The sequence below is a fragment of the Procambarus clarkii genome, chromosome 1 (assembly GCF_040958095.1).
Source record: "Procambarus clarkii isolate CNS0578487 chromosome 1, FALCON_Pclarkii_2.0, whole genome shotgun sequence".
NCBI classification, from domain to species: domain Eukaryota; kingdom Metazoa; phylum Arthropoda; class Malacostraca; order Decapoda; family Cambaridae; genus Procambarus; species Procambarus clarkii.
This window is the reverse complement of record NC_091150.1, coordinates 43392713-43411593: the sequence shown is the minus strand read 5'-3', so window position 1 is coordinate 43411593 and position 18881 is coordinate 43392713. Positions and strand designations below refer to the sequence as shown.

Genomic DNA, 18881 nt, shown 5'->3' with positions numbered 1-18881 from the left:
GGGGCGTGGGAGGTGGGCGTGGGTTCGGGAGGTGGGCGTGGGAGGAGGGCGTGTGACGTGGGAGCCGAGCAGGTGGACACCCAGCTGCTCATCTACAGGTTATGAGTGATGGTGGGAGGCGTGGTGGCGTTGGACGAGGGAAGGGCGCTTCTCCTCTTTGATCAGACGGAGAGAGAGACACGGCTCTCTTCTCTCTCCTCCTCACACCACATCAACACTTTAAAATATATTTCTGTGTAAATGCATGCCACTCGCGGGGCGGCTCAAGTAACTGTTCTGTACAACACTGGCAGTGCAGCTGTTGCTGTGGGTGCAACACTGACAGTGCAGCTGTTGCTGTGGGTGCAACACTGACAGTGCAGCTGTTGCTGTGGGTACAACACTGGCAGTGCAGCTGTTGCTGTGGGTGCAACACTGACAGTGCAGCTGTTGCTGTGGGTGCAACACAGGCAGTGCAGCTGTTGCTGTGGGTACAACACAGGCAGTGCAGCTGTTGCTGTGGGTGCAACACTGACAGTGCAGCTGTTGCTGTGGGTACAACACAGGCAGTGCAGCTGTTGCTGTGGGTACAACACTGACAGTGTAGCTGTTGCTGTGGGTAGAACACTGACAGTGCAGCTGTTGCTGTGGGTGCAACACTGACAGTGCAGCTGTTGCTGTGGGTAGAACACTGACAGTGCAGCTGTTGCTGTGGGTACAACACAGGCAGTGCAGCTGTTGCTGTGGGTGCAACACTGACAGTGCAGCTGTTGCTGTGGGTGCAACACAGGCAGTGCAGCTTTTGCTGTGGGTGCAACACAGGCAGTGCAGCTGTTGCTGTGGGTGCAACACAGGCAGTGCAGCTGTTGCTGTGGGTGCAACACAGGCAGTGCAGCTGTTGCTGTGGGTGCAACACAGGCAGTGCAGCTGCAAGTGTATTGCTTTCCGTTGCTGGAGACAGGGAGCCTGTCGGGCCCACCTGGGACTCCAGACGAACAACTGACCTTCACCAGGATACAACTCCTCAACCGTTGCTTAACTCCCGGCTACCTATTTACTACTAGGTGAAAACAGGCATCAAGTGTAAGGAAACGTGCCCAAACGTCTCGGAAGCCAGGGTGACACTGTGGCTGGTACAGCTGTGGGACCGAACAAAAACTCCACGTTGTTTAAGATTTTTTGTTCCAAGTAGCACGGGCTATGGTGAGCCCGTAGTGGACTTACCTGGCACAGGAGCGGGGCTGTAACTGAAAAAAAAACTCCTCCATATGAAACAATTATATACGGCTAACGGACTCCCTCACGCACACACCTGACCCGACCTCCAGCTCCCACAGACGTACCCTCACCTTGCAGCCTCACGCAACACCCAGATTCAAGCCCCCTCACTCCGCAACACAAGCCCTCAGAAAGCAACATCTGTACAAGTCACACAGAGCATGTTATCTACACGAGGAGGAGCAAAAACTAGGTGCAGTAGAGGGAGGAGCGAGGCGGTAGCAGGGGGGGAAGGGTCATGTGTTGCGTGGGTGTGTTATCAGTCTCCGTCGGCAGTCACAAGACTCCTCACGCAGACTGACTGAGCGACCCGACCTCTCGCACGCAACCTCCGCGGCGACGACCACTGCACCCCCAGTCACACGGCGACGACTACTGCACCCCGGCCACTCTCTCCCCCCCCCCTCCTCTCTCCCCCGCTAGTATCTCCTGGACACGCGGCGCTGATAAGATAGCGGAGGCCAAGGGAGGAAGAGGGGACAGTCCTCCGTGCATTGTGTGACTGGAACTGCTTGGTTATTCTTAATACTCACCGAAGAGAAAGAAAAAATTGATCGACAGACTGCAGGCTGTCAGGTGTCACATGTGAAGGATGTTTGGGGTTGATTTGCAGGCTGACAGACGCTATTGCTCAGTCGAGTTGTAGCCGATCTCTAGTACCGCTGAGGGACTTGGCTGGTACTTGGGAGCGTGTCAATTTGCTCCGTGTGGCTGCAGGCTGTGAGCATGGCTGCAGTCCCTGCAATCTTGGAGCAGGCTCTAGGGCCTGAACGTGGCTCTGGTCAATAGGTGTTGCGTGCAGCCTACCATCACATGGGCAGGCCCCCTTGCTTTTTATAAGCCCGGGTGCAGGTTTTGGGCACCGTCTGGGCACTCGGTGAGCAGGCTGGGAGTGTGGGCTCCGTTACCACCCTCACTCCACCCACTTGTTGTCTCCTGTCAGAGATGACCCAGAGGAGGACCTACGGGAGAAGATGCTGCACATAATGACCTTCCTGGTGCCTCGTGCAGGTCGCTGGCATGTAAGTTAGAGGTCGGGGTAGGCAGGGGGAAAGTAGACTGCACTCTTGCATACGGGATAGACCGACAGGCGAGTGAGTACAGTATCTCACACACACACCCGGGAGCACGACACACGACCCGCTACTGCCAGGGTAGACAGTTGCCTGCAGTAGGGCGCAGGGGAGGGCGTACAGTAGCGGGGGTGTGGGATAACCTTGGGCAAGGATGGGTGCCGCTGGAGTACCGGGGTCCTGGCGGCTACAATAAATGGTTGTGCTGACAGATGATGGCTCCCGCGGTCTGAGTTCTCACAAAACTTACAGCACTCAGGTGGTGACACTCTTGGGCGTCTTACATCGCCGATGACAGACATAGACGACGCTTATAAGAAGATGCATCAGAGAATGAGCAAAGTAAGAAGCGGACTAATTTCAGGGGCAGGCTATACCCGTCCCCTCGCCCTTGGTCTGAAACCCTTAAACATTGACATATTCAGACAACACACTAAACACAATTATGAACCGAATTCCAGCGAGTAAAAAACAGATGCGCATGAAACCGAGGATCACGAGGAAGCCTTCGAGATAGCCTGGCGGCGGATGTAATGGTAGCCCTCCCCGCCGACTCCTGGACCCGTCCCCGCCGCCTCCTGGACCCCACCCCGCCCCCCCCTAGACCCCACCCCGCCCCCTCCTGGACCCCACCCCGCCCCCTCCTAGACCCCACCCCGCCCCCTCCTAGACCCCTCCCTGGCTCACACACAACACCCGCCATGAATGAGCCCATCGCCGGCCCCGACAGTCGCCCGGGCAGTAAACACACGCCTGCCACCACCAATTCTGCCAACATTGGCTACCACTCGGCTATCATCACCGCGCCTATCACTATCATTATGGCACCTATGTCACAAGAGTCACTCTCATTGTCTTCTATCATGATGACCTGCTGCCGTAAATATTATACCCTCGGACATCACCATTTTATTCTCTCGGCATCACTATCATCACCATTATCATTACCAGTATCACCACCACCATCACTGGCGTCATCACCGGCTCCTCTCTGATAATACCTGCTGACACTGTCTCCTGTACCCATGATTCCTGTTATCTCTATTCCCTTCCTCAGAATGAACACTAAGAAGTTTCGAGATGTGGATGGCGATAATTAAAAAAATAAAATAAAAAAAATAATCCCAGTAAGATTACTATTTATTTGCGAAGCGGCTCCGTGGTATCGACTTTTTTTTTTTTTTTACTCCTGGTGGTACAACGAAATTGTCTACTACCTCCATCACAACTAATACCACCACCACCACGACTAATACCACCACCACCACGACTAATACCACCACCACCACGACTAATACCACCACCACCACGACTAATACCACCTCCACCACGACTAATATTACCACCACTACGACTAATACCACCACCACCACGACTAATACCACCACCACCACGACTAATATTACCACCACTACGACTAATACCACCACCACCACGACTAATACCACCACCACCACGACTAATACCACCACCACCACGACTAATACCACCACCACCACGACTAATACCACCACCACCACGACTAATACCACCACCACCACGACTAATACCACCTCAGCCACAATTAATACCACCTCTACCACGACTAATACCACCACCACCACAACTAATACCACCACCACCACGACTAATACCACCACCACCACGACTAATACTACCACCACTACGACTAATACCTCCTCAGCCACAATTAATACCACCTCTACCACTACTACACACCTAATACCACCACTACCACCACAACTAATACCACCACTACCACCACCACAACACCACCCCTACCACAGCCACCCTGACAATCCCCGTGGCCCCCACTCTGGGAGACCCACTAGAGGATCAGGGTGATGCTGGCGTCCGGATAAAGATGTGGAAATTTGGGGCACAATAAGAACAGGAGAATTGAGATGGAAATGAATGGAAAGGTTGCAGAGAAGGAAGAAAAGGGTTAGTAGGGGAGAGAGGGCGAGAAGTGGAAAGGGTAGACGAGAAAGGTGTTTGTGTGTTTGTGTGTGTGTGTGTGTGTGTGGACAGGGTTGGGAGGGGGGGGGAGAGGGGGAAGAGAAGGAGGCTTTAGGATATCTTACGAGACATCATACCCCAGAGGCGTGGATAGCAAGTCGCAAGAGCGGGTGTAGAAGGGGAGGGAGGAACTGCATCATTACCATCATTTCCACCATCATTTTCCAGGTTTATCTTCAGCATCAGCCTCCGGCATCATTTTCCCCGCAGTATCTATATACGCCGTCGTTTCTCTCTCTCTCTCTCTCTCTCTCTCTCTCTCTCTCTCTCTCTCTCTCTCTCTCTCTCTCTCTCTCTCTCTCTCTCTCTCTCTCTCTCTCTCTCTCTCATTTTGTGTTTCCGTTTTGTTTTGCTTTATATTATTCTCTTCATCTTTGTGTTCGAAGCCTCTTCATCTTTGTGTTCGAAGCCTCTTCATCTTTGTGTTCGAAGCCTCTTCATCTTTGTGTTCGAAGCCTCTTCATCTTTGTGTTCGAAGCCTCTTCATCTTTGTGTTCGAAGCCTCTTCATCTTTGTGTTCGAAGCCTCTTCATCTTTGTGTTCGAAGCCTCTTCATCTTTGTGTTCGAAGCCTCTTCATCTTTGTGTTCGAAGCCTCTTCATCTTTGTGTTCGAAGCCTCTTCATCTTTGTGTTCGAAGCCTCTTCATCTTTGTGTTCGAAGCCTCTTCATCTTTGTGTTCGAAGCCTCTTCATCTTTGTGTTCGAAGCCTCTTCATCTTTGTGTTCGAAGCCTCTTCATCTTTGTGTTCGAAGCCTCTTCATCTTTGTGTTCGAAGCCTCTTCATCTTTGTGTTCGAAGCAGTGAATTGCTTAACGTTTCTGTCTGTAAAGTTCCTGGCAAAGAACTTCTAGGTAGAGAGAGAGAGAGAGATCCTGTTGACGCATTAGTGTTCAAATGTGTGTGTGTGTGTGTGTGTGTGTGTGTTTGTGTGTCCACGCGCGTGCATTCGTGCGTGCGTTCGTGCGCCAAGGAAGGATGTGCGTGCGTGTGTACACGGGATGGGGCGGGGTTGACGGTCACGAGCTGTCAGTCAGTCTGTCACGCGTTCCTCTCTCCGTCACTCACAACACCCCCCCCCCCACACACACTCACAACACCCCCCCCCCACACACACTCACAACACCCCCCCCCCCACACTCACCCCCCCCCACACTCACAACACCCCCCCCCACACACACTCACAACACCCCCCCCACACACACACTCACAACACCCCCCCCACACTCACAACACCTACCCCCACACTCACAACACCCCCACACACTCACAACACCCCCCCCCCCCACTCACAACAACCCCCCCTCTCACTCACAACACCCCCCCCACACTCACAACCCCCCCCCCATCACTCTGATCACTCCACTTTTAAAAGAAAATATATCCCAGAACTCAGGGGTCAGGAGTGATTGGACTTGAAGACCACCATTGGAAGAGTTCGGGGGCCAGGAACTGGAGCTCGGCCGTGCCGACTCAGGTAAGAGGTGTTAAGAAACACGAGAGACTCCTTCTCAACCCCAGAGCCCTAGACACACAATTACTGAGGAGACTCCTGAGGTAATGCTCATACAAGCTCTGCACGCGTGTTCTCTGTTGAACATGCGTGTTCTCTCTGTTGAACATGCGTGCTCTCTGTTGAACATGCGTGCTCTCTGTTGAACATGCGTATTCTCTCTGTTGAACATGCGTGTTCTCTCTGTTGAACATGCGTGCTCTCTGTTGAACATGCGTGTTCTCTCTGTTGAACATGCGTGTTCTCTCTGTTGAACATGCGTGTTCTCTCTGTTGAACATGCGTGCTCTCTGTTGAACATGCGTGTTCTCTCTGTTGAACATGCGTGTTCTCTCTGTTGAACATGCGTGTTCTCTCTGTTGAACATGCGTGTTCTCTCTGTTGAACATGCGTGTTCTCTCTGTTGAACATGCGTGCTCTCTGTTCTTGTTCTTTGTTGATATGCCTAAATTCGAGTGCCTTTATATATATATATATATATATATATATATATATATATATATATATATATATATATATATATATATATATATATATATATATATATATATATATATATATATAAAGGCACTCGAATTTAGGCATATAACTTTATAATATCTTTTTCGTTTTTTGTGTGTAGTTGAGCGCAATTGCGATATATAAATCATGTCAGTCATAGTCCAGCACGGGCTCACCATAGCCTGTGCTGCTTGGAACTTTTGTTCCGAGTAGCTGAATCTTAAACAACAACACATCAATTGTTTTCTTGGGTAATTATTTAGATTAGATTTAGATTTAGATTTGTTATTCAGGTAAAGGTACATGCATTGAGTTATATGCATAATGTTAGATTTAAAGATAGAGTACATACAATAACTAAAGCCACTAGTACGTATAGCGTTTCGGACAAGCCTTATAACCTTAAACTGTGATTAATAAGAGATCCATGCTGTTGCATATGTAGCGTCCGCTCTCTGTCAACCCTATCTTGAGGTTATCTTGAGATGATTTCGAGGCTTTTAGTGTCCCCGCGGCCCGGTCCTCGACCATGCCTCCACCTCCAGGAAGCAGCCCGTGATAGCTGACTAACACCCAGGTACCTATTTCACTGCTAGGTAACAGCCTGGTGGAAGATGGAACACAGAGTAGCTTGATTTTATTTAGTGCTAGGAGGTTTCACATGGTGCTAGAGGCCTCTAGTGGCAGCCGCCTGGAGCCACATGTACGCCTCTCGTAGGCGGAAAATAGATTTTTTTTCTGTAACTTTTCAAGTGGTTGATTGCTGTGTGTTGTATCGTCGGGCATAATGGTGCATCGCTTATAATTACAGGTGTTCAAATACGTTCGGTGCCCCGCCACCTGTGTGTGGCTCCTCTATCATCACCAGCCTCCACACCTGCCATGCTGTTGGGTTATGTAAAGGTGTTCCTCCCGTCACCTGTTGTGGTTTGTCGACCTCTCTACCCTCGGCCGTACACCCTCGGCCGTACACCCTCAGGTCGTACACCCTCGGTCGTACACACTCAGCCGTAGACCCTCAGCCGTACACCCTCAGCCGTGCACCCTCAGCCGTACACCCTCAGCCGTACACCCTCAGTCGTACACCCTCAATCGTGTACCCTCAGCCGTACACCCTCAGCCGTACACCCTCAGCCGTACACCCTCGGCCGTACACCCTCAGCCGTACACCCTCGGCCGTACACCATCAATCGTACACCCTCAGTCGTACACCTTCAGCCGTACACCCTCAGCCGTACACCCTCAGCCGTATACCCTCAGCCGTACACCCTCACCTCTACACACTAGCCATACTCACCCCTCTACACCATACCAATCACAGCATATATGTACACACACACGGGCTCACCATAGCCCGTGCTACATGGACACTTCCTTCTGAATAGTTAAATCTAAAACAATAACAACAACAGCCACACGAGGCTAGCTATGCACATCAGCCACTTAGACACACACTTCTAAGTGGCTTCTTAGACACACTTTTCCACTTCTAACTTCCTAACACCCCCTCCACCCCTCCCTTACCCTCCTACCTGCCCCCCGCGCTCCCCCCTTCCTTACTCTTCTACCTGCCCCCCGAACCCCCACCTCCCTTCCTCTCCCCCCCCACCCCCTAACTTCACACCTGGGAGCAGCAGCTGCGGCGGCCATCCGCCCCTTGTCAAGGTGGTGGGGGAGGAACCCCGAGGGAGGCGGGGCCCGGGGATTGGGTTCCAACCAGTCGGTGAAACAAGAGGCGTTCGTGATCTGGGGGAGCCCCGGGGGCTCCTTGGTGTTGGTTCTCTTGCTGTTCTTTATGGGGGGGGGGGGTGTTGTTGTTGTTGCTGGTGCTGCTGCTGCTGCTGCTGCTTCTGGTGCTGCTGCTGTTGCTGCTGCTGCTGCTGCTGCTGCTGCTGATGCTGGTGCTGCTGCTGCTGCTGCTGCTGCTGCTGCTGTTGCTGCTTCTGGTGCTGCTGCTGTTGCTGCTGTTGCTGCTGCTGCTGCTGCTGCTGCTGCTGATGCTGGCTGCTGCTGCTGCTGCTGTTGCTGCTTCTGGTGCTGCTGCTGCTGCTGTTGTTGCACACGCACACTGTGGTGGCTTTCGTCGTTCAGTATGTCAACGCAACATACTTGAGCAATATATATATTGTTATGCACGTGAAGGTATATGGTTATGTCCGCTCAGTGTAGTGTACTGGGCGGACTGTGGGGACCCACTCAGCTTACAGGAGCAGCTAGTAGTGTCCTGGTGTACTTTCGTGGGGAGTGATAGGGTGGGGGGGGGGGGGAAGGAAGGGTTCTTGCATGCGGATAGATAGATGACTTAACCTCCCCCCCCCCCTCAATGGTTGACGTCACGGCGCCTCCTCTGACGACCCCACCTCACCCTGAGTGAATCCACCCGCTCCTGTGGTTATCCTCATACACTTTTCTGAATTCTACTATCCTCCGCCTACCGCATTTTGCTCCTTTGAAGTTTGAGTGATACTTGTAGTGTGGTCACCTGCTGCTGCTCCTGTGGAGAGTCACCATTGTTGGGATTCGAACTTGTCTTCATTTGTGCGACAAAGTTTCGTTTCCGGATGTATAATCTGAACTTTCTTCTTTCTGAGAACTTGAAACTTGCTCTTCATTCTTCCTTTACGTTCTTGTAAGTGTTTCATTACATAAATTCTAAGTACAAAGTCTGAAGAAAAAAAATCTAACAAAATCTGAGGAATAAATTCCTAGCAGAAAGTCTGAAGAATAAATTCTAAGTGCAAACTCTGGAGAATAAATCCTAAGTAGAAAGTCTGAAGAAACAAAATACCAAATCTACGACACAGCAGAATCAATACGTGTATTGTGTGAGAGGATTACGGTCTCTGGGAACGCTGGCACCTGGACTACCGTGTCCCTGGCACTGTCGTGACCCTGCCTGACCTGACCTGTCACACAGGGAAGGGGAGGAGGAGGAGGAGGAGGAGTGGCCAGATAAAAGCGTGAGCCGCCCCCCTCCCCTCCCCCCCCCATGGTGCCTAGTGATTGCCCTTCACCCCTAATTAGGCGGTGTCGAGTGGCATTTGTTTGTGTAGGCACTCGAGCGGAGAGCCGGCACAACTCTGCCTGCTTATGTTAGTGTGTCCTTCCATGGAGTTTCTCTGTGGGAGAGGTGAAGTTGTCTTCATGGGATCCTTCCTTCCTTCCTTCCCTTCCATCCCATACCCCCTCCTTATGATGGGTTTCCCCTCCCAGCTAAGCTATCTTCTCAGCCTCCTTTTCCCCACTCTTTATATTTCCTGTCACGTGGGAACGGAAGATTAGTACCGAAGTTTGCGAATTTTCTTACGGATGCCTTTCAAAACATTGTTGGCAGATCTTCCAAGGATCTGGACACGAGAGTCTTCCTCCACACTCGTCACTTTCCTCCCTGACTCGGGAGCAAAATTTCTAAGTGAGTGTTTCCCTTCTGGTGATATCTCATTTTGTTCATCTTCCGAGGCTGAAGTTCCCAGTAAAATCAGCAACATTCACGGGCGAACTTCCTCATCGAGGGAGCAAAATGCTGGAATAGTGAGGAAGTGCTCACTCGCTGCAACGTAAAGTTGAGCACACAAGTAACAAGTTGGATCTCTTGATGCTGGACGATGGAACAGATGAATGGACCAGTGTCCAGACGGTGAAACAGACGGACCAGTGTCCGGACGGTGGAAAAGACGGACCAGTGTCCGGACGGTGGAACAGATGGTCCAGTGTCCAGACGGTGGAACAGACGGACCAGTATACACACGGTGGAACAGATGGACCAGTGTCCAGACGGTGGAACAGACGGACCAGTGTCCGGACGGTGGAACAGACGGACCAGTGTCCAGACGGTGGAACAGACGGACCAGTGTCCAGACGGCAGAATAGACGGACCAGTGTCCAGACGGTGGAACAGACGGACCAGTGTCCAGACGGCAGAACAGACGGACCAGTGTCCAGACGGTGGAACAGACGGACCAGTGTCCAGACGGTGGAACAGACGGACCAGTGTCCAGACGGTGGAACAGATGGACCAGTGTCCAGACGGTGGAACAGACGGACCAGTGTCCAGACGGTGGAACAGACGGACCAGTGTCCAGACGGTGGAACAGACGGACCAGTGTCCAGACGGCAGAACAGACGGACCAGTGTCCAGACGGTGGAACAGACGGACCAGTGTCCAGACGGTGGAACAGATGGACCAGTGTCCAGACGGTGAAACAGATGGACCAGTGTCCGGACGGTGGAACAGACGGACCAGTATACACACGGTGGAACAGACGGACCAGTGTCCGGACGGTGGAACAGACGGACCAGTGTCCAGACGGTGGAACAGACGGACCAGTGTCCAGACGGTGGAACAGATGGACCAGTGTCCAGACGGTGGAACAGACGGACCAGTGTCCAGACGGTGGAACAGATGGACCAGTGTCCAGACGGTGGAACAGACGGACCAGTGTCCAGACGGTGGAACAGACGGACCAGTGTCCAGACGGTGGAACAGATGGACCAGTGTCCGGACGGTGGAACAGACGGACCAGTGTCCAGACGGTGGAACAGATGGACCAGTGTCCAGACGGTGGAACAGACGGACCAGTGTCCAGACGGTGGAACAGACGGACCAGTGTCCGGACGGTGGAACAGATGGACCAGTGTCCAGACGGTGAAACAGATGGACCAGTGTCCAGACGGTGGAACAGATGGACCAGTGTCCAGACGGTGAAACAGACGGACCAGTGTCCAGACGGTGGAACAGACGGACCAGTGTCCAGACGGTGGAACAGACGGACCAGTGTCCAGACGGTGGAACAGATGGACCAGTGTCCAGACGGTGAAACAGATGGACCAGTGTCCGGACGGTGGAACAGACGGACCAGTATACACACGGTGGAACAGACGGACCAGTGTCCGGACGGTGGAACAGACGGACCAGTGTCCAGACGGTGGAACAGATGGACCAGTGTCCAGACGGTGGAACAGACGGACCAGTGTCCAGACGGTGGAACAGATGGACCAGTGTCCAGACGGTGAAACAGACGGACCAGTGTCCGGACGGTGGAACAGACGGACCAGTGTCCAGACGGTGGAACAGATGGACCAGTGTCCAGACGGTGAAACAGATGGACCAGTGTCCGGACGGTGGAACAGACGGACCAGTGTCCGGACGGTGGAACAGACGGACCAGTATCCAGACGGTGGAACAGGCGGACCAGTCGGCAGATGGAGGGACGGCGGCCGCCCGTGGAGGGAGGGGGTGGTGGGTGGGACAGAAACTTGACCTCCAGCAATTCGGACCAGACTCATACCGAAAATATTTCCCGGTGAGTGTTCCATAGCCCTAATGTACCGTGTACATTTATCGCCGACTGTGTTAGGGAACGAGCCACACACATTATTATGGCCTACTACTATATAGACCAAATTTTACGCTAAAAATAATACGAAATGGGTACTACATTTTCAAATGGACCGTGACACGAGTCATATGTATTGGAGTTTATTAAGCGTAGCGCTTACACGAATGCCTAACTGTTGCTGTTGTTGTTGTTGTTGTTGTTGCAGTGTTGTTGCTCGTCACTTGGTAGTTGTCAACCTTTGATGTTTTTATAATTGTTAAACTTGAAGCGTTTAGTAATATTGAATTATGTTCTTGTGACTCACAATGTCAGCAATCTTTACAGTAACTGTTATTAAGGTAAGCAACTGTCAGGAGAAAGCGCTAAGACTATATATATCACTTGGAAGGGACATGAGCTTAAGGATTTGGGATAGGACGGAGGATAGGAATGGTGCTTCAACCACTTGGATGGTCGGGGATTGAATGCCGACCTGCAAGAATTGAGGCCGTCGCTCTACCGTCCAATTCAAGTGGTTGAGCTAACTCCTATTAATTTACGCCCGACTATAACAATTTGCCAATACAAACCATCAAAAACTACTCATCAAACACACAGCCATCAACTCGCCCCAGACACTCAATCATCACGAGTCAACAACTCAGACCACTAACCTAGCCTCCTCCCGTGTCCTCACAGGTGTGGTTCCAGAACAAGCGAAGCAAAGAGCGCCGCATGAAGCAGCTCTCAACGATGGGGATGCGCGCACACCTCTTCGCCAACCCCCGCAAGCTGCGGGACCTTCCCCTCGGTATGGATGACGGCTATGGCTTCTTCCCCGGCTACAACGGCTTCCCCGGTCAACAGTTCCCCGGATACTTCGGTCCTCAGCAGCCCATGGGATACCCCCACAGTAAGTGTCCTCCCCACCCTCCTCCTTGCTCAAGTACAGCTCTAATTTTAGTCTTCAGTTAGGTAAATGAAGAAATGGGAAAGAGGGAAATACTCAAGAAGGATGGGAAGGGATGACGAACAATCGTTCTCTCCAGTCCCCAGACCTCTCTGAGGCTAGGGGACCGAGAGGCAGCGTCGTGCCCCTACAGCTAGTAGAGGCATCTTTACTTGCGTCAATAATGGTACATATTACGTACGCATGGTTGCACTTCATTTGCGTCAATAAGGTACATATTACACACACATATGGTTGTACTTCACTTGCGTCAATAAGGTACACATTACACACATATGGTTGTACTTCATTTGCGTCAATAAGGTACACATTACACACATATGGTTGTAAACATCCCCTTTCCCGGGGCCACGACAATTCTCTAAACTTTTGCCTACTCAAATTCAAATCAGTTTATTGAGGTATAAATACACACAAAGGGATGAGGTAGCTCAAGCTATTCTCACCCCCGTTGGTTTTACCTACTTATTTGGTCATATTGAATTATTTGATGATATTCACGTCAATGTGATGTGATAATCACATCAATGGTGAATGGTTGTGGTTGCTAAGAAGGTCACATGTCTTCATGACTAGCTCTATAGGCTGTCTTGGATCAGTCTATGAGAATGTGATCATTGATTAACCAGTTTGGAATGTAATTAGGATGGCATTATATGCCGTTGTGGTAGGGAAATACCATAGTTCTCAGGGTTGTCTTAGTATTGAATACATCCTGAGTGTGTGTGCTATAGCGACGTACATTTCTAATCTGTAATAATAAAGAAAGTCTAATATTAATGATCATAGGGAAGGTAATAATGATGAAGCGCTAAGCTAGTATAACTTTAGAACACTTAGATCAGAGAACTTATACATTTCAAGCTTTTGTAAATATAAAACATATTTGCTTAAATTTGTTTAAACCATTCATTTATGCAATGTTTTACTGTGCGAGCGTGTGTTTGTGTCTACTATATGTGTCTGCATGATCGAGCTGATAGCTCTTGGACCCCACCTTTCTAACCGTCTGTTACCTAAAGCAATGACTTGCCCTATTTCCCTATCACATTTATATACTTTTAAACTTACGAAAGAGCTTTGCTTCTACAACCTGCTCCTGTAGTTCATTCCAATTTCCCACTATTCTTATGCTAAATGAAAACGTTGTAACATTCTCTATGATTCATCTGAGTCTCAAGCTTCCATCAGAGTCCTCTTGTTCTATTGCTGTTCATTGTGGACATTTCTTCTTTTTCCACTTTGTCAATCCTCCTAAATATTTTAAACGTCTCTATCATGTCCCCCGTTTTGCTTTCCTCTGTTCTAGCGTTGACGGGTTTACTTCCTTCAGTCTCTCTTCATACTCAATCCCTCGCAATTCCTGGAACGAGTTTTGTTGCAAACTACTGAACCTTTTCGAGTTTCCTTGTGTGTTTCTTTAGATGTGGGCGCCATATTGTGGCGGTATACTCTAAAAGTGGTCTCACGTAGGCGGTGTACATATGTGTGTGTGTGTGTGTGTCTACTCAGCTATTTGTGTTTGGGGGGGTTGAGCTTTGGCTCTTTGGTCCCCACCTCAGGACCAGGTGTGTGTGTGTGTGTGTGTGTGTGTGTGTGTGTGTGTGTGTGTGTGTGTGTGTGTGTGTGTGTGTGTGTGTCCATGTCCGTGTGTCCTTTAGTCCCATAACTTAATGAACCAAAATGTGTGCACTAAACATGGTCTCTAACTCTACAGTGGGCCCGGGCATGGAGCAGCCGCTGCCCCCTGGCGGACCAATGGGTGGAGCAGAGTTCCCTGGCATGCCCCCCATGGCCACCATGATGGGTGAAGCCTTCCCCCCTCACCCCCCCATGACCTCACCCTCAGAGGACGGCTCACTCCACGGTGGTAAGTGCCATTCTCTTCTACCATCTTGTTAATGACTAAAATGAGAGATATATAACAACATTGCATTGTTAAGCGATGAGTCACAATAACGTGGCTAACGTATGTTGACCAGACCACACACTAGAAGGTGAAGGGACGACGACGTTTCGGTCCGTCCTGGACCATTCTCAATCGACTTGAGAATGGTCCAGGACGGACTGAAACGTCGTCGTCCCTGTATGATGACTTACTGCAAATATATAGCTCTTGAAATAGCACTTTCTCTGTAACTAGCTGACATTGTAATTATAAGGTGTGAAGGATAGATGAAATTGTTTATGTAATAATCTAAGATGAGGTCTGATAAAGACCTTTTGTGCCCTCTGTAATGCTTTTGCGCTACCGCACACAGGATGAGTATGGGGTGCACAATAAACTAGCCGCCCGCCCACAAGATGGGTATGGGGTCCATAATAAATGAACTAAACTAACTAACTTCGGCAGCAACAAATCAGTCGTCGTCCCTTCACCTTCTAGTGTGTGGTCTGGTCAACATTGCAACATTGTTAACTTTATATGTGTGTGTATATATAGTTTAAGATAGACGTAGTCATGTTAGCGGTGAACTGAGGTAGTGTTGTGTTTCACCTGCAGGTCCCGGCGGGTTCAGTGACCACCAGAACTCGGAGATCCTGGCGTGGTAACCTGGGCCGGCCCGACACCGCGGCCGCCGCCCCGCGCACACTCCCCCCACCAACCAAAGATCCCGCCGCGATCCTCCTCCGTGATGTCAACCACCGCTGACGTCATTTGAGTTTCTTCATAAGAAAACAAAACACAAAAAATCTACAGAGTTGTCCATCCTGCTGCCTAAAACTTCTCTCAGCATCATGTGCATCTTTCTTTTTGTGGCGTACTGTAGATTTATTAAAATACAAAAAAAAAAGATATTTTTCTCCAAGGACAAACCAGATGGAACAAAAAATATGAGAAGCATAATGAATTAATGTCGTCCATAGTAGTGAATGCAGACTATTTATATAATAAGAGGAACGATGGTTGAGATGCGACATTTCCTAACCATAATTTAATATACCCATTTTTGTACATTCGCTTTGCATGCGACCGTCGTTCTTGGGAAATTGTGAACTCCATTATGAAATCCACCCAAACAGTGTGTGTGTGTGTGTGTGCGTGTTGACGGCATGTACAGGGCTTGGGTAGTACACCTCAGTACAACTCTTGGAAGGAACTGAGCCAGAAAGACATCACCTCACCCCCAAATGTGTAACTATATATAGTGTCAATAAGATGTCATGCTTACTTCTTAAGTGTAGGTATTAGATCAATATAGATACTAGGTAGAGCAACACACCTGTTCCTGTAAACGCAAAAACCAGATTCGACAACAAGTCGTAGGAATGTGCAATCCGTTCTCGCACTTGCTTTTAGTCAATATTGGCTTATTTAATAAGTGCATATTTGACATACTAATTGATTGTGAATATTTTAGTTTACGTTGAAAAGCTTCATAGAAAACACCGACCTCATCTAACCTTCTTAGTATGTTAAGATAAGCATCTTATTGCTTCTTATTTACAATTATTACTTAACCTATCAACGGTATAGGTTAAGTAATAATTGTAATTAAGAAGCAATAAGATGCTTATCTTAAGATACTAAGAAGGTTAGGTGAGGTCGGTGTTTTCTATGAAACTTTTCAACGTAAACTAAAATATTCACAATCAATTAGTATGTCATATATGCACTTATTAAATAAGCCAATATTGACTATAAGCAAGTGCGAGAACAGGATTGGAATGTGCTCTTTCGTCCAGGTACAATTGGGAGTAATTCTCCATCTGGAGAACTGTTTCAAAAAAACTTTCCGGCTGCCAGGAAACAGGCGAGGCTCTTGCAAATCCTCTGTAGGTAGAAAGTAAACAAGATGTATATCTGTAGGTTTGTGCTGCTTTGTCCAGAGGCGAGGTTCTCCTTAGAGTTTATGAAGCACGTGTATGGCGTATACAATCGTTACTCCTAAAGAATATTTCTACTTGTCTAGACTCACGTGAGACTGTGTCGACACCCTCACGAGAATTACTTTCGACTCGCTGCTACTTTCTAGGGAAAGTCCTGTGGAGTATTAGGGCTTTCAGAGGGAAATTAGTACATGTAAATGACACTACTGTGGAGTGCATATGCTAGTACTTTCAAGGGAAAGTGCTCTACATGATATTAGTCTCCACAAACATGCACTTAAGAGGTTATTACTCCTTACATTATTTCCAAAGGAGAGAACCATAACCTAAATTATATTTTTCTAAAGAGGGAATAGTGACGAAAGTAATTCTCCGATAGGTGAGTATAAGACTCATGTTAATATTATCTTGAAAGGTGAATAAGAATCAGGGGTTAATGTTCTCTGTGAAGTGAGTGAGTAAGGTTCAAGTTACAAAGGAGGAAGCCCCCTTAACATTCAGTCCTCTTCATACTGGTACAATCTCATTACAAAATGTCGAGATATGTGTTCTTAAACTCTACCCCCTCCTCCCCCCCCCCCCCCTCCCTCGCCCTGGACACGACGTCAACACGCCGCCTCGGAAGTCAAAGTCGCAACATTGCAAAAAGAAGTATTCTCGGCCTTTTAGTGATTTCCTCATCAGTTTTCACGAGCTCTTAAGTAAGCTTCAGGATAACAATGGATTCACATTCCCGATATGCTATATTTTGAGGTACTTATAAGGTTGGGGACACGGGTGGGTCGGTGTACATAGTTGTACAGTTTCTGTTGTGAATGTACACCCAGTTCTCTTGAAATGTAGATAGCTGAAACTTTTTACACAATTGTTTTGTTAAATATTCATATGTACTTATACTGCACTTTTTTTTATTTGTCCTGCTTTTTGTAGTGTTTTTATATATATATATATATATATATTTTACTTTCACGAAAGGAAAAATGTGAATCACTTTTTATATTGTCTCGGTTTTGTGCTTATTTTCTAGAGTAAGTGCCGCGAACTATAGGGATCACTAACGTACCTTGTAAGACGGTCTACCCTGCTGATATTGAGACGTCACTAAGACGTTATCTTTTGGGGAGCCTCGCTGGTGAAAGTGACGTCACTTGTAGCTGGACAAAGGGGCTCAGTAACGTCACTAGCAGCTGGACAAAGGGGCTCAGTGACGTCACTAGTAGCTGGACAAAGGGGCTTAGTGACGTCACTTGTAACTGGACAATGGGGCTCAGTGACGTCACTAGCAGCTGGACAAAGGGGCTTAGTGACGTCACTAGCAGCTGGACAAAGGGGCTTAGTGACGTCACTAGCAGCTGGACAAAGGGGCTTAGTGACGTCACTAGCAGCTGAACAAAGGGGCTCAGTGACGTCACTTGTAGTTGAACAATGGGGCTCGGGTTGCTTCCTCAAACACCCTTTTAACACTTTTGACATAGCTATGAACAACCTTGTATATAATTTTATAAATGTAATGTTCAGTGCTTAATTAATGCCTACCACAAGGACGCCAGCTACGACAGCAGCAGTAGCAGCCCCGGACCCTCACACCACCTACCAGATCTGAACCTGTAACCCCCATCATAGCAGGCTTTGTTTACATATATTAAACACTTTACGAGCTTCGGAACTTCACGATCCAAAGTTGTTATTATAAACGACCTCGTAACGCCGTCTGACACTCATAAACTGTTTAATAAACGTAAACAAAGCCTGCTGTGATTGAGGAAAGATGTACTGGTTTGTGTAAATGTTTGATCAATCCTGGTCTTAACCCTTGTCAGTGATAGTGTTGAGGGAGTGTTACGTCACGTGTTGAGGGAGTGTTGCGTCACGTGTTGAGGGAGTGTTGCGTCACGTGTTGAGGGAGTGTTGCGTCACGTGTTGAGGGCCCTGGCTGTGCTGTGTTGTGGTAGATGACGTAGAGGAACAGCTGGACTATGCCGCAGAAGGCCACCCATGGAGTGGTCCAAGAAACTCCCAGGAATAACTGTGTGTTCTCACTGTTTTTCTCATTGTATGTGAATCTGTGATATCGATTATTTGTTATAACTCCAGTGACCATTTTGTAATAAAACTAACGAAAGTAGACCTTGTTTTAATACCAAATTATTTAGTGTGAACACTCAGACACACAGACACACACATCAGTTGATTGAGAGTTGAGAGGCTGGACCAAAGAGCCAGAGCTCAACTCGCGCAAACACAATTAGGTGAGTACACAATTGTTACTAACTGTTTGATTGACAACTGTCAATCAATCAACTGTTACTAACTACTATTTGTTCACACCCACACACCCCAGGAAGCAGCTCGTAACAGCTGTCTAACTCCCAGGTACCTATTTACTGCTAGGTAACAGGGG

The 18881-nt window shown here is 48.8% G+C and overlaps 1 protein-coding gene across 1 annotated transcript in view; it reads left to right on the top strand.

Annotated features, from left to right (window-relative positions):
- LOC123747813 (LIM homeobox 1) overlaps positions 1 to 18605 on the top strand; it is a 62773-nt gene extending 44168 nt beyond the window's left edge. The window contains exons 5-7 of the mRNA XM_069302489.1: positions 12379 to 12592; positions 14367 to 14519; positions 15153 to 18605. Coding sequence (XP_069158590.1) covers positions 12379 to 12592; positions 14367 to 14519; positions 15153 to 15202 — 417 coding nt within the window. The 3' untranslated portion in view covers positions 15203 to 18605. The remainder of the gene's footprint in view (positions 1 to 12378; positions 12593 to 14366; positions 14520 to 15152) is intronic.
- Positions 18606 to 18881: the final 276 nt, after the last annotated feature.